General features: G+C 40.5%; 1 protein-coding gene across 16 annotated transcripts in view; it reads right to left on the bottom strand.

Moving 5' to 3' along the window:
- caska (calcium/calmodulin-dependent serine protein kinase a) overlaps positions 1–25,909 on the bottom strand; it is a 170,229-nt gene that overhangs the window by 26,858 nt on the left and 117,462 nt on the right. For 5 of the 16 annotated variants that reach the window (XM_063499146.1, XM_063499142.1, XM_063499139.1 and 2 more), the window contains exons 7-15: positions 23,858–24,033; positions 22,758–22,880; positions 20,721–20,804; positions 20,494–20,593; positions 20,060–20,077; positions 19,142–19,263; positions 9,671–9,748; positions 3,544–3,591; positions 929–1,009 (exon numbers count right to left, since the gene is read on the bottom strand). In XM_063499146.1, the coding sequence (XP_063355216.1) occupies positions 929–1,009; positions 3,544–3,591; positions 9,671–9,748; positions 19,142–19,263; positions 20,060–20,077; positions 20,494–20,593; positions 20,721–20,804; positions 22,758–22,880; positions 23,858–24,033 (830 nt within the window). The remainder of the gene's footprint in view (positions 1–928; positions 1,010–3,543; positions 3,592–9,670; positions 9,749–19,141; positions 19,264–20,059; positions 20,078–20,493; positions 20,594–20,720; positions 20,805–22,757; positions 22,881–23,857; positions 24,034–25,909) is intronic. The other 11 variants (XM_063499152.1, XM_063499148.1, XM_063499150.1 and 8 more) reach the window with 3 other exon arrangements.

Genomic DNA, 25,909 nt, shown 5'->3' on the forward strand with positions numbered 1-25,909 from the left:
ATTTCAGTTTCAAAAAGATTGCCTGCAAAGGGGCAGCAGCCATGCGGGGAGGATTGCTAAACTTTAGCTACACTTTTCTGTTTTTCTATACCTCAAATACCATCTGAACACCAAATCTGAAATCCTACACCCCAAAGTAACAGATTTATTTTGATAAAAATAACCTACAAAGAAAGTCAATTCTACTCTCATGTGTGCACATCAGAGCTAGACGAGTCAAAATCCTGGCATGGCTCCGTGGGCATCGTCTGTATTCAGTTCTCACTTGAACTTGTTGGAATGTGGAACACGTCAGTTTACGCTCTTGTAGCACCATGAAGGAGCCAGGCCTCTGACCCGACACAGCACATCGCATCAAACACGCCTTACTAACCTCCGTCTACGCCTGCCCTCCTCTCTCACTTCACAGCCAGGACCCTCTCCTTCCATTTGTCTTGATTACTAATCTTTTTCCTCAACTTTGCTCTCCCTATCACTTCATTTTGATACCGTTTTGCCTTTTTACGTCTCCTCGCTCTGTCGGTCTGTCCACGTGATATTGAGCAACACTGATCAGTGATGAAAATCAGATGTATTTATGTGAAGGGGTTAACAGCGGGAAATCTGGCCCGTCACATTCGCAGACACTTGAAACACCCTTCCATTTCCACACAGTTCATGTTAGATGACTTGATCTTTAAACACTTAAATAAACCAATACCAATGCGACACACTCCATCTTTCTTGTGCATGTTTTGTTTTTAGTCCTATCTAATCTGTGCAGACAAAAATAAGACCATGTAAAAGTGCTATTTACAACATTTAGAGAGATTCTGATTTGTTATATCTGGACTCTAAATGCTTCGTTAAAGGGCCTTGTGCACATTTCTGTAAGAAATGGAAATGAGAACCTCCTAATGTGTGTCTCTGGGATTTTTTCCCCACTCACCATGAAATGTGGCTGGGTTAGTATCCGTCTGAGTTCCTTAGCTTCGTGCTTCTCTGGGTAGCAAGAGATCTCTTCCAGTACCTGAGGAAACACAGAGAGAAGAGTTTAATTTATGCCTCAGTAGCTCTTCTTTATGCCCAAATCACTCCTTCCAATGCGACCTGGCCACTTCAGCGTATGCAGCGCAGACCAACAACATTCACAGTTCCTCTCCAACACCACCTCCTAATGCGAGACCAACTTTGGACACCACTCAGCAAGTCAAGAAATCTGGTCAAGCTTTTGCTCCTCCTCCTGCCCTGTGGAAGCCACTTGGCTTGATGTCAGCTCCAGTTATGTTGCGCCTGACTGGTGAATGTGGTATTGTAGAGGTGAGGCCTCCTCCTCGAGGAGTTTCAATGTACTTCTCCATATCAAACAGCAGTGTTTAGTTCACAAATGTGCATGGGTCCAGGTATTCATTATCGCTAAACTGTAATAATCACATTTACTTGTTACCCTCAAGAGCTGGCACTTACTGGCATGTCAAAGCCACATGCATTAATACATCAGCAACTAAGTCACAAGTACAGCCAAATGAGATAAAAATCGCATCTCCTCTGTAATCTAATAGCCAGATATGGATGATATTTCAACACTTGAGAGAACTGCATGGACATTTTACAGGACAACATTATTGTTTAAACTATAGAGGAAAAAAGGTCAGGTTCACTTTTAACCTTGTGTTTTGTTTGTTTCTTGGCAACTGAATTGAACTAAAATTATGCGTGTACGGAGATAGATAGATTTGCATCCATTAGTTACACACCAGGGATCACTGAGGCCATCAGTTGCAATGAGAAACAAAACTCCACCAGCTGGACAAAGAGAAAAAGCTGAGGCAAATGCACAGTTATGTGAATCTGAGTTAAAAAAACAAACAAACAAACAAAAAAAACCCAACAACAACAGAAAAAACCCCAACAGTGACAGAGTATGTCGTCACCTCCCATGTCAACGGTGAATAAATGTCCATAGAAATTAGAAACACCCACCAGGCACCAGCTGTTCTTTTCTGGGCTAAATGCGGTGGACCTTTAAATTCTTTTTACTTGCTGAAGAGAAAACGTTTGGCAAGTTTAGTCTAAATCACACCTACTGATTGTTTCAGAAACGCAAATGCATTAGGTCTTTGTTTTTTTGGTTAAGAGATCTGTCAGGTTCATGTTTTTGACCAATGAATTCCACACTAAAGTGTAGAAAGGTTACTGTTACCATTAGTGGGTAGTGCAGTGGTAACCACATCAGGCAAGATCAGATGTTTGGTGTCAATACACCAGGCAAAACAAAATCTTCTGTAGTGAGCGGTGGGCAAGCGAGCATGTGTGAGAAAATGCACATTTTAGTGCATAGCTCTTGTTATGAATTTACGTGAGAATCATCTATATTTTAAAAAAAGTTTTCTTCAGCTTTGGAGTAATACCAGGATAATAGATTACAAATATGGATAACCTTTCTGGATCTAAAAAGTGAAACCACTGCAATAGTGACTCAAACCTGCATACTTTCTCGTGGCCAGCAGGGAGCAAGAGATACAGTTTCTGATGGTTTAGAAGTCTATGAGAGAAGTGCACATCGCTTCCTCTGATCCATGACCTTAGTAAATCTGCTTTGATGAGTTTATGATCTCAATCACCAATTTTAGTTCTTAATAAAATAAGTCTTGTTTTATTCAGTAATTATATTCCCCAACAAAATTAAAAGGGGGGATGCTTCAGAGAAGGCCTACACAATGACTGACAAGTCACACGCAGTGTCCTCCAGTCAAACTGGTTTTAAAAAGCTAATGTGGGGGCAATCAAAACACTCGGTTTGAGGCTTGATAACCTCAAATTGAGGGCCTCACTAAGCAGGGGGTGATCCATGGATCGACATATATACACAGTGTAAGCTGAGGATCATTTCTCATACATTCCGTCAAATGACAGGCAGAAGGTCATTTTCTCTGACCCCATGTCACAATTGTATTTAGGCCAAGGGGCAATCCTCCAGAACGGAAATACTGAGCCAATGTGGAATTAGCAGAAACTACAGTTCCATTTAAGGTTGCCTGGACAGGAGTCAAGCCTCATAGCCTCATGTTAAAATTTGTTGTTTTAAAACCAATACTTACAATATGTTACAAAATTAACCAAGCTAGATACCCTTAACTAACAATTTAAGACTCCAGTCTTTCATCTGTATGTTGTAGCTTCTAGCTCCTGGAAACTACCATGGCAGCAGTCAGATTGCTAACACTGAATGCCAATCAATGAGTGAAGTTACATCATCTTTTATATGGTACACAGCTCAGATGTGAGAAAATGAAAAGTTAAATTTAGTGCAGTGTTCACCTTGGTTTTCTATGAGGTTATATCCTCTATTACAGAATGTTGTGGCTTAATGTTTGCCCTTAAAATTTTGATTATAAAATATATTTATGTGGACTTGAAGAAGAGTGGCCATTTCCCCCCTATCAAAACTGCAGCAGTCACGCTTAAGTAAAACTCCATCCAATACTGTAACACTTTCAGAGCCATGGAGACTACTTCTAACTGATGCCCAGTGAACATTGCAGTAGTGTAATGAGGTCTTACATCTTCCAGAAGTTTCAAAGCGCCACAGGCTCCATCTTGGGAGGAAATCTTAAGTGGAGGAAGACACAAAGAAGCGTTATAAAAGCTGTTGACTCTTGTTTTCAGGACTCACAGGTAAAGGGTTAAAGGTCAGTAATTACAGAGGTCGGGTTAAATCAAGTTCGACCCCAGCCTTTAATCAGTACAAGCCGCTTTTTAAACAGGCTGTAAATCTGGGTAGTTTGTGAGATTAGTATCAACAGCCAAAGTGAAACCTTCCCTCCTGAGAGAGAACAGTTCCAAAACTACACCAACAAAACTCATTTTAATTTTACTGATTAGACATGACAGTGTAGAGGTAAAAAGGAGCGTATTAGTGCAGCCAGCAAGAAAAAGCTTTGCTGAAGTTTGAATAGTTTTCAAACTGCCCTGCTGCAGCAGAAACCCACAGGAGCCCACTGGAAGCTACCGTCTGATTGGTTCAAAGCACTTCAGCGTTAACCAGAGTGAATCAGCAGAGACAGAGGTGAAGCAGAGGAGGAAGGCAGGGTAGTCCCTGAAAGCACAACCAAGATTAAACGATACGTTACTCTGAGGTCAAACTGTGCTGAAGAAGTTAGAGGCCAGTACAAGTTTACTTGTTTACTTGAACTAAAAATTGGAATTCCCTTGCATAGCAGTGCAAAACAGTCAGGAAATGCCAAATTGGAGGAGAACATGAACAGGTCTAGGACTAAATATACCATCATCAATATTCACAAATCAAGACTAAAAGTAGCTCCCAACTTGCCAATTTAGGGGGAACATATCAGTCTTCACTTAACAAAACAGTTTGAAAATCTGAGAGAAGGTAGAGATAATCCAGAGACAGCAGCACCCATTTAGCAATATGGTCATATATTAAAGATCTAATCATCCCACTAACGATCCTCAACATCGATCTTTCTGCTAGAGTTGTGCAGCAAATCTGATCGTTGATCATTCAAAGACCAACTCCTATCGGTTTGCTTTCATCCCATCCATCCATCCATGTAATATCAAACCCTAGTTTCAATCATATCATCATATGAAAGTCTTTGAAAATGGACTATTTTAAGTTTTTTGTTGCCATTTAAGTCTCAGTTGAAAGAAACTAAATTGACTTGGGTTCAAAGTAATCAACCGAGCTTCAAATTAAGAAAAACAAAAACCCTGCGACAGACTGGCGACCTATCCAGGGCGTACCCGCCCCTCGCCCTATGATGGCTGGGATGAACATGCACCATTGTAACAGTATTTACATGACACTTTCATAAGAAAAAGCATGACCAATTCCTCTGAAATCAAAACAACCATCATTCAATAAATTAAAAACAATAAACATTATCCCCTGATGGTGAACATGTGTTTTCCACATATAATGGTGTAAGGGCTCCAAACCACCATATACTGCACTTCTTGGCTCAGGCAAATTATATGGCTTAAAAATCATAGTATAAACAGACAGGATACTTCTGTACAAAAAAAAAAAAAAAAGTTTGGTGACACCATTTAGTGTGTTTTTAAGTGTCTGACAGTAGGTTTTCTGTAGAAAAAGATCTAAAACTAATAAAAGACAGACAAAAGTCTGCGACAGCAATACTAAAACGCTGTTTTTATTCCCACAAACTAACTGCATCTGGTGTGGCTTCATCGCGAACTCTTGATCCATTTTCTGAAAATGTGAACCAGAATCTATAAGCCCAAATGAAGTCCGCAGACACAGAGCTGCGTTAATTAGCCAGATCTCTTTGACATGAACCAAAGCCACATAAAAACAGAGCCCCGCTCCCAGTAAATGGTTTTCCCTGTCTGGAGAGCTTTGGGATTTACAACGCCAGCCCTCGCCCACTCTCTCAGTTGTTGGACTTTTTAATTGCTCCCTTAACAAAGCACACACACGTAAACACAGCAACATTTTGTGCAGCTGCCTGTATGCATGGCTGTTCAGAAAACTACTCACAATGCACACCACAGTCCCACTCTTTCCTCTCACATGCTCCCTGTTCTTTCAGCCTTCTTGTTAAGCAGCAGCTTCTCTCTGCATTCTGCTCGATGGTGAGGTCAGACTAACTGCATGTTTGTGAGCTCATCATAGTCACCGTCAGATGCTGGAGACTATTATAAGAAAACCAGACTAAGAGCATTAACAAACCCATCATTGTTAGTGTTTTTGTGTCTATGCCTCATCTAGCAGAGTGTAATGAGGAAGGTCAAATACAGAAGCTGTAGGTCTCTTTTTAAAACACACAGGCCAGTGTGTTCTTAAGGCGGGGCCTGGGCTAACAACACACACGAGGTCAGTGGAGGTCAGCGCAGAGCAATTGCAGTGGGGGCGCGGTATGAATTAAAAAACAAACAAACAAACAAACAAACAAACAAAAACGCTTGGACACTGCTAGCATAATGGACAGGTTTTTGATGGGGCTCCCACACAAACTCAAAGCAGAAGATAAAGCATTGTCAAATATGTTTCCAAACCAACTTCCTTCAAAGCCAAATACTAGAAAATATGCGCAAACCAAAAGTAAATGATTTAACCAAGCATTGCTAGCTGCACGCCATAAGACAGGAAGAGGAAACAGTGGATGGAAATAACTCATGTGGTTATGCAGTGAAAACGCAGGGCTTCAAGTAGCTGGTTAAAAAGATCAACCCAAGGTCCAACATTCCAGGTATAGCAGCAGGTAGAGCAGTTATACTCTCTTATTTAAAATGTACTATTGCACTATAATGCTGCCACTACTGGCATGTTGTTGGAACACATTCACACTTCAGATTAGGTAATGTGTCATCAATGACAGCAGCTCACTGAGAAAATGGAATTATTCTAATGCCACTAGAGGATGGCTGCAAAAGCATCACTATAGACCCCATGCCCCAAATAAGCCAACAAAATAAAATAACTAACTAACTTTAAACTTCTCCATTTGGATATTGTTCAGGCTTAAATTAAGGGACGACTGGCTGATGTGGTAACATAGACCAATGTAGCAGATTGCTCTCCTCTTCACATCCACAATTGTTAGTTACTATACTGTGCCTCTCAACAATGTTTATTTTTAAGTGAACAATGACAAATAATATGGGTTGCTGTGTGCTACACATATGTTCCAGATTAGGTAAGTGACATTATTGTACTGTGTCTATATGTTATTTAGCACTGATTAGCAGGTATCTGCGTCCATGTGCTAAATGGATGCAACTTGTAGAGACCAGAAACCGGTGGATGATGTCATAGTGGGCATATCAATCTTTTATATGTAGTCAATAAGTGAAAACGGTAGCATGGTGCCATTGACTAGCTAGCTAGTGTTAGTAGGCTAAGATACCTTTTCAGTGGTTTCACAGAAATTCTATACTGTCACTAATAATATACTGTTATTTACTCTGATTGGGGCAATCTGATGACCAAAAATTCAGCATTACAGTAACCAGCTACAGGCCACCTATGCAGGTTTTGCTATGTATGCTCTACATATTAGCATGCATTTATTTATTTATTTGAATAGATTTTATAGTATTATCTACACTGTGTCTGCAGGTTCATCTTCCAGCAATAAGAGAGTACAGCAGTGGCATCTATAACAGATAGCTCTCCTGTCACTTGCTTTTGCTCTGAAATGCAAACCCTTTCAATTTTACAAGAGAAACGTCCCTCACGACATAAGACGAGCCAGTGTTGCTTAATAATAGTCAGAAAAGTGTAAAAGCACACCGCTGCTAAATTTAAGAATGTAAGATCTGCAACTAAGCTATCAACGTGTAAAGTTGATGCTGTGGGTGTTTATGGCTGGACTGCCATTAGACCCTTGTATCAAGTATAATTCACTGTCAGACTGATTTGATTGCAGGTCAAACAGAATCAAATTTACACTTAGCAGCTTTAAGGAAGCTATTATGCTCCTCCTATTATGCTTTCACTTATTTTCCATCAAATAATGCTCCAATGGTCGATGTTCATTTTAAACAAGGTCAAGGTTTCAAATAATGAGGTCAGTGTATGTATAATTAATCTATGTGAGCCAACAGCTCAGATTGCTCTAAACACTTGGTTTCAGACAGTTTTTCTACTCTTTGCTTTGCATGAAATCACAGAGCAGGGAGAGTCTAACATGGTCACCTTGGGAACACAGCCCACTCACCTGTTGTTTAAACATTTTGTTTGGTAGCCAATCAGAAGGAACACTGGGTTTCCTATCTTAAAACACGTATATTCGCCCCTTTAAGGCAGATTACATATATGAAACCCTGCCAGCATATATATCCTGCTGTCATCACAATCATTCCTCAGAAAACCTCTAACAAATATGAAGTTTGCTTAGCTGACAGTGCTGAAGTTAGCCACCGCTCTTCAGATGGGGTACCATCTGCCTGTGAAGCATTAATTTCAAGTTTTCCATGCAGTAGTATCCATTCTTATTTGGATGGATATGCTGAATATTTTGGTATGAGTATTTTATCTTCAAATAACTGTTCAGCACTTTGTTTGAAAGCGCTTTATAATTAAAGTTATTATTATTATCAAATTGAAGCAAATGAAGAGATCTTCTATTCAATACTATTTCTCTTTACATGAGAAGAAACAGCATGAGGGATGCCCTGCCTGTCTGGGGTCTACAACACTAGCAGAATGCTGACTGAACCCAAAGAAAATGTGTTTTGTAACCAGCTCTAGCGTTCAACCCTGAGGAAGACAGGTGACATTTGTGTAGGAAGTGCTGGGAAAGACAACATATCTGTTTTCTCTGTTTTGCCACACAGTGGTGAAGCTGCAGGTGGAGTGGCATACTCCACTGGTTTTCAGGGTTTTCTTCCTACCCTTAACAATTGTAAAAATACACGCGGCCCTGTTCCCGGATTTTGTTTTAGAGCCAGCCTCTACAAGGGTCAAATCAGTGACTACCCACGTCCCTGTGCCTTGCTATGGATAGTAACTGGAACTGGACGGTGGGGTGGAAGATGGCTTAGTTAACCGAACACATATTGAGCTGTGCCTGGTTGCTTATCTGGCCCTATGGTGGCTTCTAAAGTCTTCTGTCTAAGCACTGCATCTCAGGTGGACAACATTTATTAGACTTTAGTCTTCAGTGCCTCCATCATGAGCTCTGTCACCATGCTCCACACATACCAGGCAATATTCTTCTGTTTTACTAGCCAAATATAAAGCTTTATCTAAACAGAGGCTTTTCCATTCTTTCTGTGGAGGCCATCTTTCTAGTTTACAGTACCAAAGATCTCTTGTTGCCTCAGGGTGTGCAAGCACTTTCTACCAGGGCAATGGCAACCTCATGGGCCCTTTTTAAAGGACATGCTATGAGCGACTATCAGCTGGATGTGAAAGCTCCTTCAGTGGCTCATTCTGTCTTTTCTGTCATGCACTAGGGTGCTGGTGGTTAGGCTCTTTTTTGGTAGTATGTGTGTAAAAGATATATATATATATATATATATATATATATATATATATATATATATATATATATATTTCCTGAAGGAGAGACACTAAGTACAGCACCAAGTCACCCCACCGCACAGCTGCACTCCATGAAGAGCCGGTATTTAAGGGATAACTGTGAAGACGACAGGGGCTATCAGTGCAGGTGTCACATGTGTAATCACATGTAAACAAAGGGGGGCAAAATATACTGTATTTTTGTACCTTGTTCCTCTCCTTCACAGAACAGAAGGTGTTTTTTTTGCTTTTTTTTTTTTTTTTAAATAAACAGACCTTAATGAAACAGAACCTCAAGTACAAATACTACTCCATAGACTCTAGTGCTTAATGTCTTATTAGAATAACAGCAACAAGAAAATCATAGGGAATTATTTTCAATTTTGTTTAGGCCACCCCAGACACACTTTAAGGACCCCTGGTTGTGCCAAGACCCACAAACAAACAGCAGCTTCTTTAAAGGTGAGCAGAGCGATCCATGGCAGTGAAGAGTTGAGAGTTTTAGTGAGCAAGAGGATTAATGCAGCCTGAGCAGAAACAGAAGTGCGTGGTGAACAAGAGAAAAGCACTAAGTGTGTCATCCATACGAGGTATTAAATTCATCACACACATCACACGAATGCAAGTGTTGATGTGAAGAATATAAGCGTGGGAGGAAAATAATGCACGTTTTCTCACCTCTTTGGCTCTCTGCACGGCATCACTGGGGGGGTTTCGGATCTGTGGGGATGACTTGGTGTTGATCTTATCGTAGAGCTGAAAGATAAAAAGCACAAGGACAATGAGCTGGACAGCGAGATTGTGACCAGAAATTAGTTTTCACTGAGGTCAACACGCCCAACAACACGTCTTCTACATATTTGCTATATCAGACAAAGCTGTTCATGGCTGCAACATTCACATAGTAATTTCCTGATGCTACATCAATATCGCTTTATTGAACACATTTGAAAATGTGGGAATGTGTACATGCTTCCACTTTATTTCCACGATTAACTAGAGTTCTAATATACATATACGAGTTACAAAAAACACCAACAAAGAGCAACAACCACAACAAAAATCCCAGCATTAACTTTTTTGGCAATTTGCGCTACAGTAGCTCATCTGTTGGATCGGACCACATTGGCCACTTTTTAATCACTGACCACTGCAGACTGGGAACACCCCACAAGATCTGCACTTTTGAAGATTCTCTGACCCAGTTGTCCAGCTATCACAATTTGGCCCGTGTCACACACGTGCTCACATCCTTGCGCCTGCCCATTTTTCCTGCATCGAACACATCAACTTTGAGGACAAGAGAATCCTTAACATAACCCAACCACTAACAGGTGCCATGATGAAGAGATAATCAGTGTTATTCACTTCACCTGTCAATATTATGCCTGATCAGTGTATAGAGACACATAAGATATGGAGAGAAAACCATATTAATAAAAAACAAAACAAAACAAAAAGAAACACTACGACAACATAAAAGAAAAACTCTTCAAAGACCAAATAAGAATGGATAAATGTATTTTGAATAATGTCTTCTGTGGCCAAGGCTAAGCGAAATGGTAAATGGCCTGTATTTGTATAGTGCTTTACTTAGTCCCTGAGGACCCCAAAGCGCTTTACACTACATTCAGTCATCCACACACACATTCACGCACTGGTGATGGCAAGCTACATTGTAGCCACAGCTGCCCTGGGGCGCACTGACAGAGGCGAAATCCACAAGAACAGCACACATTCGCAAAATAATGTGTGGCACCTTAGAACCATTCAACCACTTCCATCCTCTGACCTTTAGATTTGCTCTCCAGCTCCTTCAACAAACCACTGAATGAGGGGATGTTTTAGGAACATTGATGTTTCATTCACTAATAAACAAGAGCACAAAGACATTCTGACAGCAGGCGGTGGCCCAACACCTTACTAAGGCTCTTCAGGCTGTTTTTCCCCTTTATATATTATATTAAACACATTATATACATTATATTTAAACCCAGAAAATGGTTAGAGTCTTCATGTTTATCAGAACACGGTCAATGTGCGTATGTGCACAAAACTGCTCAACTAGTACACCTTTCCAAGTTTTATGAGTAGAAATTCACAAGGTTTCAGCAGCAACAACAACCACATCTCTCTTTGGCTGCATCAAGTGCACACAAAATTAAAATTGATGTAACACTTAAACTTAAAGCAGTTTCGATGAAAAAGCGTAAGCTTGAGTGCTAATGCCACTTTTACAGTTTGCCTCCCCCGTCCTAAAACCGCCACAACCTTGTTTCCTCATCACTCTGACTGAAAGACAACAGACACAAGCTTATAAAAATCCTCTGACTAATAAACAGCACTGCTCTGCATCGCCGATGTTTATTAACGAGACTGCATGTCTGGACAGAAAAGTGGCCCTGTACACAGTCCAAACAAAAGCAGCAGCTGAAGCTCAAATCAAAGCAGAGGGTGGCTTTTTGGAACAAAAGACACAGACAACCACAGCTGTGGAAAGCAGCTCTAATCATATACAAAGCAACAACAATGTGATGTTTGAGGAGCAACTTGTAGTTTTCATTTAACCTGCTCTGCAGTGCATGAGCAGGCTGCATAATGTGTACAAAGAAAAGCACTCTCGGAGGCAGACACTGAGAGTCACAGACAAACTGTGTTTGTACCAGCCCTAGACTCAACGCTGCTCTGTTCTCCCTCTTACAACCACGACAGCAGACGACATCATGCAGCGCACGATGATAAACATTAACCTAAAAAATCTTTTTGCATTTTGTACACCAAGTACATGTAGCGACATTCACTTTGCTTCTAGTTTGAATCAAAAGTGTCTGCAGCTGTCTTAAGAAAAACGTGCCTTCGTGGAGGGGGGTGAAATGCACAAACAGAAGTCGTCTGTGGTGCTACACATGCCCAAAACTGAAGTTTGAAGTTGTGCGACTAAATACTCGGCTGCCTCAGATTCTTATTTTCTGGTTCACGATCACAAAAAAAGCCCCAAAATATTTTTATTTATATTTCTAAAAAAATAATTTTTAAACAGTGATAATCCTAATTTCCCTCTGAATAATTTACAGGAAGACATGCAGGTGTTCTTTGGCTGGTGTTCTAATTGTATTTAAATTGAGCCCATTATGCTCATTTCAACTCCATATTTTTAACATGGCCTTTACTAGAGTAGCTTTGCATGACTCACAGCTTGAAATAATCCTTTTTTACCTAATTCCAGGTGTTAGTGCAGCCCATCAGTTCATCGTCTGTCTGAAATGATCCATTTTAGCTCCCTTCCTCTTCCCTTAAGCAAACTTGATTCTGATTGGCCATCCCAGGTAGGCTAAACATTTTAGCAGGTGGGTGGGGCTTATATGTTTACAGCCAGAGCTCTGCACCTGAGATGATGATATAGAGCCAATCTGAATTGCAGCACTTAGAGCAGCATGAAGCCCGAACTTTTGGCTTTTTCACTTGAGCCACATTGAGTATTTCTCAGGGGAAACAACATTCAGATCTGCTTTGTTTCAATCAGAGCCTTGCCTTATTTTTTGGTTTCAAATGCCATGGCTCCAGTGGGAACACAAAGCTGTGCCTCTTCTGGCATCCACTTTGGATAATTGTTTCAGTCTCTTCAGTCTGACTTTCTCCTGCCTTCCTGTCTCAGTGGTGCAGCCTTCTCTCTTACAACATTATCATCACTGTTTCCGCTTCACCTCCAGTTTAATTTGTTTCTCTATATAGAGAAATAGAAGTGTGGAAATATGCATATGGTATGTAGACTGAATGCACAAACCTGTTGGTTCAGGTGGTTAAGAAAAGCCTGGGTAGGCACAACAGGCTGGTGTGCATGTTTCATAAATCCAATTTTACATATGCACTTGTTTTTTTTGCACAGGGTAACAATGTTTCCACATACATATTAATAAAGGACAGCCTTTATTTGTAGCGTTGGTGAGGCTCAGTAATGACACACTCAAATCATGGAATGCAGTGTTAATTTTAGTTCTATAAAAGGGAACAGTGACTTCTTTCCATTATAGAGCTGTAGGGGGAAACGAGAAAACATCAGCTATCGCAATGAATGAGCTGTAAAACACATCTGGTACATTCCTGTAAGTTTCTAATGGCTCATCCACACATGGACATCAGTCCTCTAAACTGGACTGATGAGGGCTGGCAGACAACGGAAGAGAGACGTAGGAGAGGAGGGACTGTGAGTGAATAGCAGTATAATGGGGAGAAAGATGCTGATTACAACATTAGGTAGAGTTCCAATGCCTGTGCCGCTGTGACAACCTGACATCGCCAGAAAAAACCCAAAAACCCCCCCAAAAGAAACCTACACAGATTGCACGCACACATCTCAAGAGTGCATTTGTATCCAATTCTTTTTGAACAAACTCCTCAAAAGACAAACAGCACACTCCTCAGGAAACCCACCCAAGGCTCCTGAAATAAACTCCAAAGCCTGAGGGCTGAATGGTGCTTGGCACCACGAGTGCGTGCCGTGCCACACGCCGTCCGCAGCCACTGAGCATTTACGCATATTTACTGCGCTCATGTCCTCATGCTTTCAACATCTTTCTGCTTTTGTTGAGTGTTAAGCAATCGTGAGCTGACCTCTGAGGGAGTTTTACATAAAAGTGTAGCAAAGACCGCAGTCTGAATCAAGGGTAACAAAAGACAAACCAACCAACCAGACACTCAAAGATATGTGCACAGATGCAGATTTCACTGTTACAGCTGTCACACACAGGCACATATTCGATCATGATCTCGTGACGGCGTGTGCATGTGGCAACAGCCACGACAAACAAACGACGGCTCTTATTTTATGATGAGAAACAGTGTGATTTCCTAATTTCTCTTTACTTGTCACTTATTAGTGACAAGTAAATGCAGACATCAGGTTCTTGAGGGTAACTTCCTTTTCCTCGCCTCCATTAGCTCGAAAGCCTGAGTTTCTGATACATGAGGAAAAAAAAAGGACAAATACAAATGCACTCGACTAAAATGCCTCATTATACATGTCAAACGCCAGAAACACACACTGGGGGATGTCGGGCTGACTTCGAATTAGCTTGAGGCATGTCTTGACAAAACTCTTTGTGCTAACACATCAGAAGAAGGGAAAAAAACCAGAAGACAACAAACTCACCCAAAAGACAGAAAGTGTAGTGTCACAAAAACACAGCCAACAGATCGCAAACAAGACATGAGTTTTGTAAGCCAGGAGGCTCCATCCGTTCACCGTCTTCAGGATTTTGTGTATTCCCTCGATGTGCAGGCGACTTTGAGCCGCGCATACAGTGATGAAGGGTGCGCTTGCTGTGAATGGCACTGAGGCCCGACAATACCAGCCATTGTTTATTTTCAATGACCGAGGCTGGCCTATGATGCTCTGTCCTTTCCTGACTCCCCCTCCTCAGTCGGGGTGAACAGGAGAGATCTGCAGCACCCAGAATCCCACTGACACTGCCACACACACATCCACAAGTCTCCTGCACCCTGCTCAAGCTACAAGGAGAACTTACAGGACACACACACACACACACACACACACACACACACACACACACAAACACCTTCTCGTCAGCATCCCCCTTTTTCCTCTAATAACTCCCGTGCAAGTCCAGTATCTCCCCTCATCTCAGCCCATTTCAAGTAATTTGCTTCATGGAACTACAGTCCATCACTTGTGACTGGAATATGCAGCAGCTTATTGATTTTGAGATGAGCATATGTTTGCAGAAACTTGAACCACAGAGCCATCTCTGAGCAGAGATGAGGCAGAGAACAAATGACTGCTGACTTTTGAGCTTTTACACGTCATGCCCAGAACATGTCGAAAAACTATTGCCTGCGTCACCCCCCTCCACCATGACAGCTGAGCATGACACAGGAAGGTGTCACTTCTTTATAAATCCATACCCCCACATTTCATTTTACTTAGTCATCATCTCCAAACACCACTTACTACACTCCATACAGCTCCCCGACAGAGACACTAAAGGATTTATACTTTTTTATTTTATAACTGTGGAGTTTCCCCTGAATCATCCACTCCTCCACCCTACACCATCATATGGGAGTTAGGACATTAGTGATTTAGTGTTAAGATTTGACTAAAACACAAAGTGGAACAGAATTTTTGGCTAATGTAAGCCAATATTGGCCTGCCACAAATGAGGGTTCTCATGACTTTAGGTTTTAACAAGTATCATGGTCAAAATAATTCACAATATCTGGTGAAAATGTACAAAGAAATTCCAACAGTGTATCAGTCAAAAACATCTATGACTTTGTATGGAGGTACTGAGAGCCTACAAACATTAAAAAGAAAACAATTACACAGTTTTTTAACCATAATTCCCACGAACACTACTGACCCGTCCACCCACCCATGTTCGCACTCCTGGAAACAATCCGTCAGGGTAGAGCAGGCTCGATGCAGCTTGAATAGACCTGAATATTACATGGACCTGGGAGCTGGCAGGTTAAAGACCACCTGCCCAATCAGTCTGCATGAGCCATTTGCATTCTCACAAGCACCCCTGTTGGATACGTGATAGAAGAAAAAGACCAGTGCTGCAGTGCATGTGTGGAAAAGGCTAAAGGTACATCCAGGTACTGTTCGGTGTAAAGAACAGAGAAAACGTGATATGTTAAACACGTGTGCCACAGCTGCCTGCAGAGCCGTTACACACTAGCAGCTGATGTTTGACCTCTTCATGTTATTGTATTTGAGCTGCTTACAACACAGAGTGTTTGTAAAAGGGCTTGGCACTGTTGACTGGAAACTGTATATTCAAAGCACCTTTACAGCTCATTGAAACAATGCTTCATTTCTCCTGAAAAATGGTTCAGTTAAAAGCAGTTATCGAATATATACCTGTATTATCTTTGGGATGTAATAGAGTACAATTATCAAAACAAATGCTGCTGTACGGCCTATTTGAAGGCAAAAACATGCAACTGTAGTTTGATATCACTGTGTACAGTGAACATGGATGAGAGAAAGCAAAGGAGAGAGCTGGTTGACGAGTTCTGTAGATAGCAATGTTAAAGACAAAGGCCATAAGACAATCTCCAAGGAGCTTCATGTTCTTGTGACCAAAGTTGACAATAGTATTGCAAATTAGAAGGTTAATGAGACTGTGGCCAACCTCCTGGGACTCAAGAGGAAATGCAAGACCAGGTTGATCAGAAGCATGGTTTGGATGATTGAACAAGAGCAACGAAATCATCCAAAACCAATGAAGCAATGTGTTCTGATCACACCATCCGTTTAATTTTGAACACTAATGAACATCAAAACCAGGAATGCACCAAAATGCATGCTGATGAGCCCAAAAGCTTCTGGGAGGCTGTCCTTTAGTCAGATGAGATGAAACTGGAGCCTTTGACCTTTCAGATGAGCTCTGTGTTTACAGAAGGAAAAAATTAAAGAACACCATGCCTACTCTGAAAACTGGAGCTTGGAGACGCTGCCCTTCAAAGCTGAGACAGCTTGAGCAGTTGCTGCAAAAGGTGGTCCTACAAAATATTCTCCCGAGAACCAGCCTATACATTTATGTCACATTGTGGACATTTGGTTTTGGTCTATATCTTTTGACTTATTTGAGCTATCTTACTAAGTCCTGATGTACTAAATAGAGGACATCCTGGGCTTTCCACTGATATCTCATGTGTTTGGGTGGCCTCTTTTAGCTCCAAAGTGGAAGGAAATCCCCATAAAAGTTCAATGGTTTTCCGGAAGATATTAAATTCAGGGTACCATCTTTGGTGGCCATGCTAAATATGGAAAAAATATTAAGGGGATGCCATTAGTTACAAGAGTTTGTCTTTTAAATGATGAAGTGTATCTAAAAATTTGTCCACACTTGCACTTTAGAGTGAAAATAGCTAAACACATAATTGGCCAAGGAGTCAAATCCTAAGTTAAATTCTCCCATTGATTTTAACCAATTTGTTTTAAATGCAGAAATATGTGTATTAAAGTAGCTGAGATAAATCTCAACACACAGCACATTAACTGGCATTTGCTCATATTCATTGTAATTATCTTTCACTTAATGATGTGCCTCATTTACTATAAAAACACCGCTCACACCAGCTTTTTCAGTTTAACAAACTACAGCGCAGAAATCAGACTAAACAAAGTGGATCAAAGGAAGAGAAAGCACAGCTGCCTCAGAGGCAAAATGATGTGCTCGGAGTCCAACTAAATCTTAAACGTGGTCTGGCCTCTGTGCTGCGATTTTGTGACCCAATACGGTTTGAATGTGGCGAACCAGTTGTAGGTCATGGTCTGCTGCTGTCACCTACGGCTCAGATGTTTCTGTCAACATCCCTGAGTCACGGAAACAAGCAGCAATTGGACCATTTGTCAAGTCCGAGCGAGCTGCTGCTGCTGCTGTGTTAAGGACACATCTTAAAAAACAACATGACCTTTTCATAATGCCTCCAGAGGAAAGAGCATCCCCGTGTGTGGAAAGATGCTATTTATGCCTTATATTACAAGCAATGACTGAATCTTATTAAGGGGTTATTTCCACAAAGACATTGTGCCCCCTCCAAAAACACTGGTTGTGAGGTACATCACAGTAGTGGAATGGGGGCACTAAATGCTTTCCTAAAACCCAAAGCATGTTTACAGTGGACCTGTTAGGCTTTTCCTTATTTTCTGTCTTTTATTTATTGTTACAAAAGTTCATGCCTATATTAAACATGTAAGTTTGAAAGCCATAGCTGTACAAGTTATGGCTGTACGTCAAAAGCTCACGCTTCTGTCTGCTCTAAATGATCCATTTCACACACTTTTTTCTACACTCACCTGTGTATGATGTCACAGAGAGGACTTGTCCCTTTTATAATACAGTACTGTCCCTGACCACAGACGCTGCACGCACCTGCTGTTCGACCCTAAAACATTAAATTGAACTGTCAATAATGCAAAACTTCACTATCAGAGGCCGAAGTTAAAAAAAAATGCAGAGCTGGAAATGAGCAGAAAAAGGTTTTAATATTCATGCGTGAGGCTCCTTCCAAATCCCCTCACTGCAGAAAGAGTGGCTGCTCTGTCCAAACCAAACTCACAGACGAGAAGCAGAATAAAGAGGTAATAAAGTTTATAACACATGATTATGTAGCAGTAAGAAACACATATTTTTAAAAAGGTCTTTGTTAACAACACCTGTAAGAAGAGGCTGTGGAAATTGTTTCACAGTAAAACACAGCTGTAATATTAAGTGATGATTTCATAGGAGTAGCTGGGATTATCAACAGTTTCTGTGTATTAACACACTGTACTTTACATGTGATGTGTTTTCAAAGTGTTCCTGAATTCTTTTTTGAGCAGTGTATTAAAGGATTTCTTCTAAACCTAAGATTCCTTGAAAGCACTAAGTGGAATAATCCCTAATGTTTCTGCACGACAGCTGTTTAAAGTGGAGATGAAAGGATAGAACAATGAATTTCTGTCAGCCAGTAAAATTACAGCAAGTACAATGCAAGTAAAGAAGAAAAACAACCAAAAACAGGTCCACATATTTACTGAAGTATCGAAAAAAAATCTGCTTGCAGTCAGGCTTGGCCATGGCTACATGACACAGCCATTACACTGTTTTCAGCACATTTACAGGGTTATTAATACATCTTTAGATCAGGCTTCATGTGCGATAGAATGGGTGCAGAAGTTTCCGTGCACTGCAACAGCCTAACATTGGATTTGTAGGCTATGAAAGGCAACCACAGTGGACTCTTTAAAATAAGGGGATGCAACTGAAATAAAATGGACCTCTGGCTATACATCTAATATTTGTGCATGCTTTTGGAATAATCATCTGAGTGACAATGACCTGGAACAGAGCTAGTTCTGAATGTCTATTTTTAGCTTAGGCTCAGTTCACACATCATTGTGCGATCTGCACAAAACTCCCACCCTTACAGTTAATGACGCACAGTCAACTGTAAACCAAATACCAGAAAATGATATTAAAGTTTCATTTTTTATAAATAATATTTAAAAAAAAAACAACTATTAATGGAAAAATGCAACAGCAAAAATAAAACACACCATCCCCCACTGTTCCAGCTGTTAGAGTGAAGTGTTGACAATCACTCATTTGCTTGTGTTGCTGCTTGTGTGACACTTACATCGAGCAGTGTGTGTAGATGCTGGTCCTGGAAAACACTGTGGAGGAAATCTAAATCTTTTTCACTGCAGTCCGTCAAAGCGTGGATCTCCTCTAAACTGTCCAACACCTGAGACACAGCACCTGCAAAGCACGCACGTCAGAAGTCCATCAGTCACTCAGCAAATCTGCACACCTCTCAAACGCCAAAACAGTTTCTCAGTTATTCAGCCTGGCTGCACTTTCGATTAGGTCTGTCACAATAATGACCTCCATTTGTATACAATACTGTTCTACGGTTCAGTTCCTCAGCCACCAAAACTTTGGCCGATTTTAAATTTAGCACATCTCTACTTTAAGATCATCAGTCTGTGTGAACTCGTCCCTCAGCGTGAGATTATCGTAGTGGGCAGGTGCACAGCTCATTTAGAGAAAAAAAATCTATTTCAAAAACAGAATCTAATTTAGTTTCTTCTACTTATCAGAGTTACAAGACTTAAGTTGAATTTACTACACAGCGCACAATGCATACATGTGCAATGGGGCAGAACAAGCCTTACAGGAGGGGCACAAGAAGATTTTTTAAAAGGAGACTGGACAAATTTGATATCAGGTAAGGCTGTGATCACTCCTCATACACGGGCATGACCTCTAAACTGTTATAACAGCTCCTGTGTTTAAGTGTGGGTTTGTAATATAAAAATAACTACACTTCAGGGATCATGCCAGAATAAACAGCAGGACTGGCACTACCATTTGAAGACTTGGACACAACATCTAATCATTTATTTTAGGTGGCATAAAATGGCCACAACAAACTTGCTTTTAGCAGTTAAATGTGAAACAACATATCAAATGGCAAAGGCAGTTATGGTGACAGGGCTACACAAACTACTACAAAGCACAAAGCACAGCACAGAGAGAACAAACAGGTACCTACGTTCTGCTGCTAGCAGTCCTAGCATGTGGGAAGCATTAAGAAAAATACACAAAAAATGAAAACATTGTGCATATGCTGCCATCAACATTTAAACATTCAGAAGCAGTTGCTTCACAAGTGCCTCTGAGTTTAACACTGCCTAAATTGGAAATTATTTGTGTTTTCAGTTGCTGGAATCTGTATGAGACTATTAATCTTCATAAAGAGATACTCAGTAGATCCTCTGATTACAGCTCTTGCCTTTGGTGTATATTTAAGAGCTTGTTGCACAAACTTTCTTGTAATAACCTGCACAGGGCCTTACAGAGAAAGGAGAACTCAAACAAAAAGAGGAAAAAAAGAGAAAAAAAGAGGAAGGAAATTAGAGGGAGAACGTGTGATTATTTAGCCAAAAAGACAACAAAGAAGAGTTTGACTTCTGTGTCTTTGTCTACCTGAGGATGTGGGATCATCGGAGAAGTCTTGGAGTTCCTCGGGCGGATCTCCGTAGAAGGAGTTGAACTTGTGACTGGACACTGCAGCTAGCACGGCCCCCTGAAACCACAGCAGGAACATGAGCACATGCATCTTTGGCCCCAGCTACGTATATCATCAATACACACTGAGATGATATCATGAACAGAAGTCTTGAACATTACAATATGATATTGTAATATTAAACCTTGAGCTTCCTCCTGGCGTTGAACTTTCTCAGCTGCTCCACGGTTTCCGGCAGGTGGATTTTGTAGGCGTAACGATCTCTCTCCTTAGAAAGAAAACACAGAGAGGAAAATAGCTTACACGAGCTTAAACTGACTTCTTACACTGGGATGATTCTACTGAAGAGTTCTGCTGAGCCATGTTTGGCGCTGTCATTATAGCATGGAGCATTTATTGGACACTACACTTTGAAAGCAGTGGGCTTTTACCAGTCAGAGAAGGTCAAATGAAAAAGGGTGTGTTAAAGGACATGCATTATGTATGGACTAAATAATTCATTCACACCTGAAATTAAAATGTTGTCTGTACCTGGAGGACAAGGAACAACCCCCCCCCCCCCCCCCCAAACAGTTATGCAGATATAAATGGTAGTAAAATGCACTGGGATCAAAGCAAGACCAGCTAACCCACAGATCCCAGTTTGTGTAAACACAATCTGCACAGTGTTCATACTCTGAGGAAATAAAGAATCCACCTGGGAAGATGAGGGCTTGTTCTCTTGCAAATCTAATAAAAACTGTCCAATAATTTAATTTTGTACTCTTGAAATTTTCCCAGACTCATGGTGGACAGTCTCTTTATTCCAAACATTTCCTCCCTCAAAACTAGCACTTACATTACCCACAATGCACTGCAATAGAAAGTTCAGTTAAAGGCTAAAGCATGATTTAAAGTAATGTGGTTGCAGTCAAACCTTAGGCTTTCAAGAAAATTAGCCACATGTTGCAGCAATGTGGCCTGTTACAGCTTCGATCACTTCTATGTTACAATATGTTATGATGTTTGCTGCTCTATTAACATATGCACTCTGTTCTTCTCTTCTGTGTTTCATTGAAAACTCTACGTGTGATGGCAGATGCACAGCAGGAGCAGATCGCTGAACTGGAGCGTAATTAAATGTCTTCAACATCTTTCAACAGACTTTGGAGTGTATAAGTGGCAAAATGTGGTTGGATGTTTTCTGATGCAACTTCCAAAAAGAACTCTTCAGGTGTAAAAACCTATGTGCATTTTTAAATCTATATTCCAGATTATATGTGGAAACAGGTTAAAGGTACAAATAAACAAAAGCTGTAGCATGTTTATCAGGTACTGTTCTGATGAGAACAATAAATCACACAAAGTAACATCACTTGCAGACAGGCTGCTGCAAACAAAAACGTTATGCCAGAACCTTATTAAATAACGTGGTTCTGGCTAATTAGCCACATGGCGCTGCCTCACAGTGTTTGTGTTGCCGTCAGGCTGTCAGAAAGCTGCAGTGGGAGTTTTGCCACACAAACGCTACAAGAAGCACTGCAGAAGATCCATTTTTGATTCACTGCCTCTGATGTAATTTGGTAAAATGAAGAATTCAGGTTAGGTTTCATGCACTGCACAACTGTGTGGGTTTGTGTGACATTCTGTTAAAAAGGGGAACGTAATCAACACTAAACAGAGTCTTGCACTGCTCCAGCTCGATCTCTCAGACAAACACTGATGTGTCTAAATTTTAGCAAATCAGGGACACCTATAACAGACTAAAATGCAACACTGAAAGTAGGGGTGTCCTTTAAAACTCAGAGATTTGATTGATGTGTCAGGCCACTTCCAGATGAATTCCAAGTCCCTTGGCAGAATTGTCAAGAAATCATTTTTAAGTAGCCCTCCATCCTTGCCCACAGAAGAAGACACAATAAAAGCTTCCTCTGACAACACATGACAAGCACCAACACCACTGAGCCGGCACTTCCTGTCATTGCTTTCCTGCTTGAAGAGCTGACTGATCATTGCGTGACGACTTCAGGCGACGTGGCATTAGTATTCCACTTGTGTCAAAAAAAGGCTAAAAGTTTTACAGAAGTCAAAACTTTGGATACATGTCAGTGCACGCTTACTATTCCTCAAAGGGATAAAATGGAGCCCAGCATAATGGTCAAACTATATCAGATTTGACACAAAGACTTTAAGATCTCACAGCGCCAACCACCATGAGATGTTTCTCAGTGCCCTGCAGTACCTTGAGCCAGGGGTGGTTAAGAGCCTCGTAGACTGTGATTCTCTCAGCGGGGTCCAGCATCAGCATACGCCTCACCAAGTCCTTAGCACTCTCTGAGATGTGATTCCACTGGCGGGGATTCATCTACACACACGAAAATACCAAAACAGGAATATGAAATCATCCATTTGTCCCTGTGCTATACATACAGCAGTCTCTGGGGATAATAAATGAAGCCAAATACTGCAATCCCTCCAGTGGCCATTTATGTGGGGTGTGATAGTATATATATATATATATATATATATATATATATATATATATATATATATATATATATATACACACACACACACACCTGAATTACATATATAATTCAGTTGTTAATTCAGTTGTCAAATACAACGGAATACAATTCAGTTGTATTTGTATTGCCCAGTATCTCATAAAGGTTTAGGTTGCTTCACAGGCATAAAAAACATTTTAAGAAACAGGTGAATAGTCCAACAGATAGAAGTTAAAGGCCAAAATCATATTCTCAGCATGTACGAGTGTACAGTGGTATTCGTATTATTATGCACAACTTGACAACAGTTCCAGGTTAAAAGAAGTTGGGTGTTTGGTACAGGATTAGTTTCCATAAAAATAATTTAATTCCATTTTATTTGTATAGCGCCAAATTACAGCAACAGTCGCCTTTATTTTGTAAGGTAAAGACCCTACAATAGTAGGGCCATGAGGCCATGTTGTTGTGATTTGACACTGTATAAATACAACTGAATTGAACTGAATTAAATTGAAGCAATCACTTGGCAATAGCGGGAAGGAAAAACTCCCTTTTAACAGGAAGACACCTTCAGCAGACCCAGGCTCAGGAAGGTCCAGCCATCTGCTCCATCCAGTATTAATAATGCTGTTATTAAAGAGAATGTCTAATGAATGTTAGTATTAATGCTCTAGAGCAGTTTAATAGGAGACTGAACTTTGAAACATTTACCAGATAAGGCATGAATCCACCTCTACAGTGTTTGCTCTTAATGTGGTGGCTCTCGTCTTTGTAGGATTTATAAGGAACACACAGCGGAGCTCAGACTGTGGCCGTACTTTGAATGGACCCTGACCTTGTATTTGCCCTTGCAGATAGCTTCAAACAGACGCTCCTTGGTGCCATAAAAAGGGAGACACCCCGAGAGGAGGATGAAGAGGATAACGCCACAGCCCCACACGTCCACGGGCTTACCATACGGCTCTCTCTTCACCACCTCTGGGGCCATAAAGTGGGGAGTTCCTACGCGACCTGGAGTTACAAACAGAGCATGCAAGTCAGGTAACAGTTCCAAAATGATAACATTTTGACAATAAAACACGCACAGCGAGACTTCCTTGTTGGTTTTCTAATCATTTCGATTCTTATGTTTGCTGAAATTGAAAAGGAAGTAGTTCAAGTTTTATTTCCTTCATTTTTCCCTAATTACCAACTACCAGAAAGTAATGTCTCACAATCAACTGAAAAGAGGAAATGATACTTTACTTTGGGTGACTTCCTATTTTGATGCAAACTAGGAAGCGCACGGTTTTCATCCAGGTTTAAAACTAAGACATAGTTTCTAATGTGCAGTGTTCTTACATTTCTTACAAGTTCTCAGTAGCTGATACTGTCTACTACTTGCATTATCTGTCCTTTGTTAGAGTGAAACTAAAATTATGATGTTATCCCAAGTTAGTTGCAGCAATTTAAATGCTGCAAAACTGTTTAATTACTTTGGTTTCAACAGTCAAATGGGCAGTTAACCAGCTGAGCAGTGCATTTCTCTCCAAGTAAAGACTTTTAATTTAAAATTAATTAATAAAATTAATTAATTTAAAAGGTTTTAAGAAATGCTACAACTGAGTTTTTTACACATCTGCATTTGACAGATGCTGAAAAAAATCTGACTCATAAAACTGGTACTTCATTTGTACGGGACATCAGTTACTGTGCACAGGAGTTACTACTGACTCAGAAATAACTGAAATAACCAGCACAAAAATCAATGTCTGGTCAGAATTAGCAACGGCACCAACACACTGATTCCAAATCTGCAAGATGTGGTTGCGATCAGCAGTCTATAAAGGAAGTTGCCAGTATGCCTCCTGACAAAGGAAGCCTCCCTCCGCCGTGAACACTCCCACACAGAGACTCAAAGTTTGAGCTTTACTCAGACTTGATTTTCTTTTTCTAGCTGAGGTATGGTACACAATGTTTTCACCAAGTTGATACCTTAAGCGTAGTGTGTACAGATTGACGATGAATTCTTAAAAAGCAAAAATGATTAAATTTCCATGTGACAGCTCTCCATTTAAAAGTCAAGTTGGATGTCAGTTTCTGGCATCATTGAACAAACACTGATACCATCTTAACACAGTGTCATGAGTGTTAAACTGTATTAAGTGCTCTTGACGGAACGTGGAATTCTGCACCTCCTCCTATGTTTTAAGGCTTTAGGGCTGTGACCGGGTACACTTTCAGGTTGGATCAGGTGAGGTAGCCTAAAAAGAAAGGCTGCTTTTAAACAAACAAAAAATTGCATCCTATGTCTTTTCATAAAAGCCTTTAACTTGAACTTTAGAGGAAAATATCACAAAGTCAAGAAAAGATGTGAAGGAAAGGACTTTCAGCTCCTGACTGAAATTACCCAGGTTGCCTGACAGCACGATGTGCTGAAAGTATGATCTCCTAAAGATGCACCACGGAAATCCATGTGTTCTCAATGTGTTGTCTTTTGCAAGCTATTTAGCTCCCCCATTACTCATTTAGCATTCATTCATTGCAATTCATTCATTACAACTTAAAAATGGCATTATTATATTAACAAATATTACCCACTCTGCAGTCCCCTCATATTTTTGTGCTTTAACTAACATCATTAAGATGAAAACACTTTAAATCTCACCTTTATTAAAGCATTTAGGATCTCTGAAGTGAAATTAATTCTAAATAACACCAAAATGAGGAGAAAACTATGTAAATTGAGTTACACTATAATCATTAATTCACTCTGATAAACCCACCTTACAAAGTGTTTCACACAGGACACAACTAATGAAGCTCCATAATTTTTACAAATCATCTGTGGGTTTAACAGCTGTTGGAATTTTAAAAAATATCCACATATTAGCAACGCATAAGAGTA

The sequence above is a fragment of the Pelmatolapia mariae genome, linkage group LG16_19, assembly GCF_036321145.2.
Source record: "Pelmatolapia mariae isolate MD_Pm_ZW linkage group LG16_19, Pm_UMD_F_2, whole genome shotgun sequence".
Lineage (NCBI taxonomy): Eukaryota > Metazoa > Chordata > Actinopteri > Cichliformes > Cichlidae > Pelmatolapia > Pelmatolapia mariae.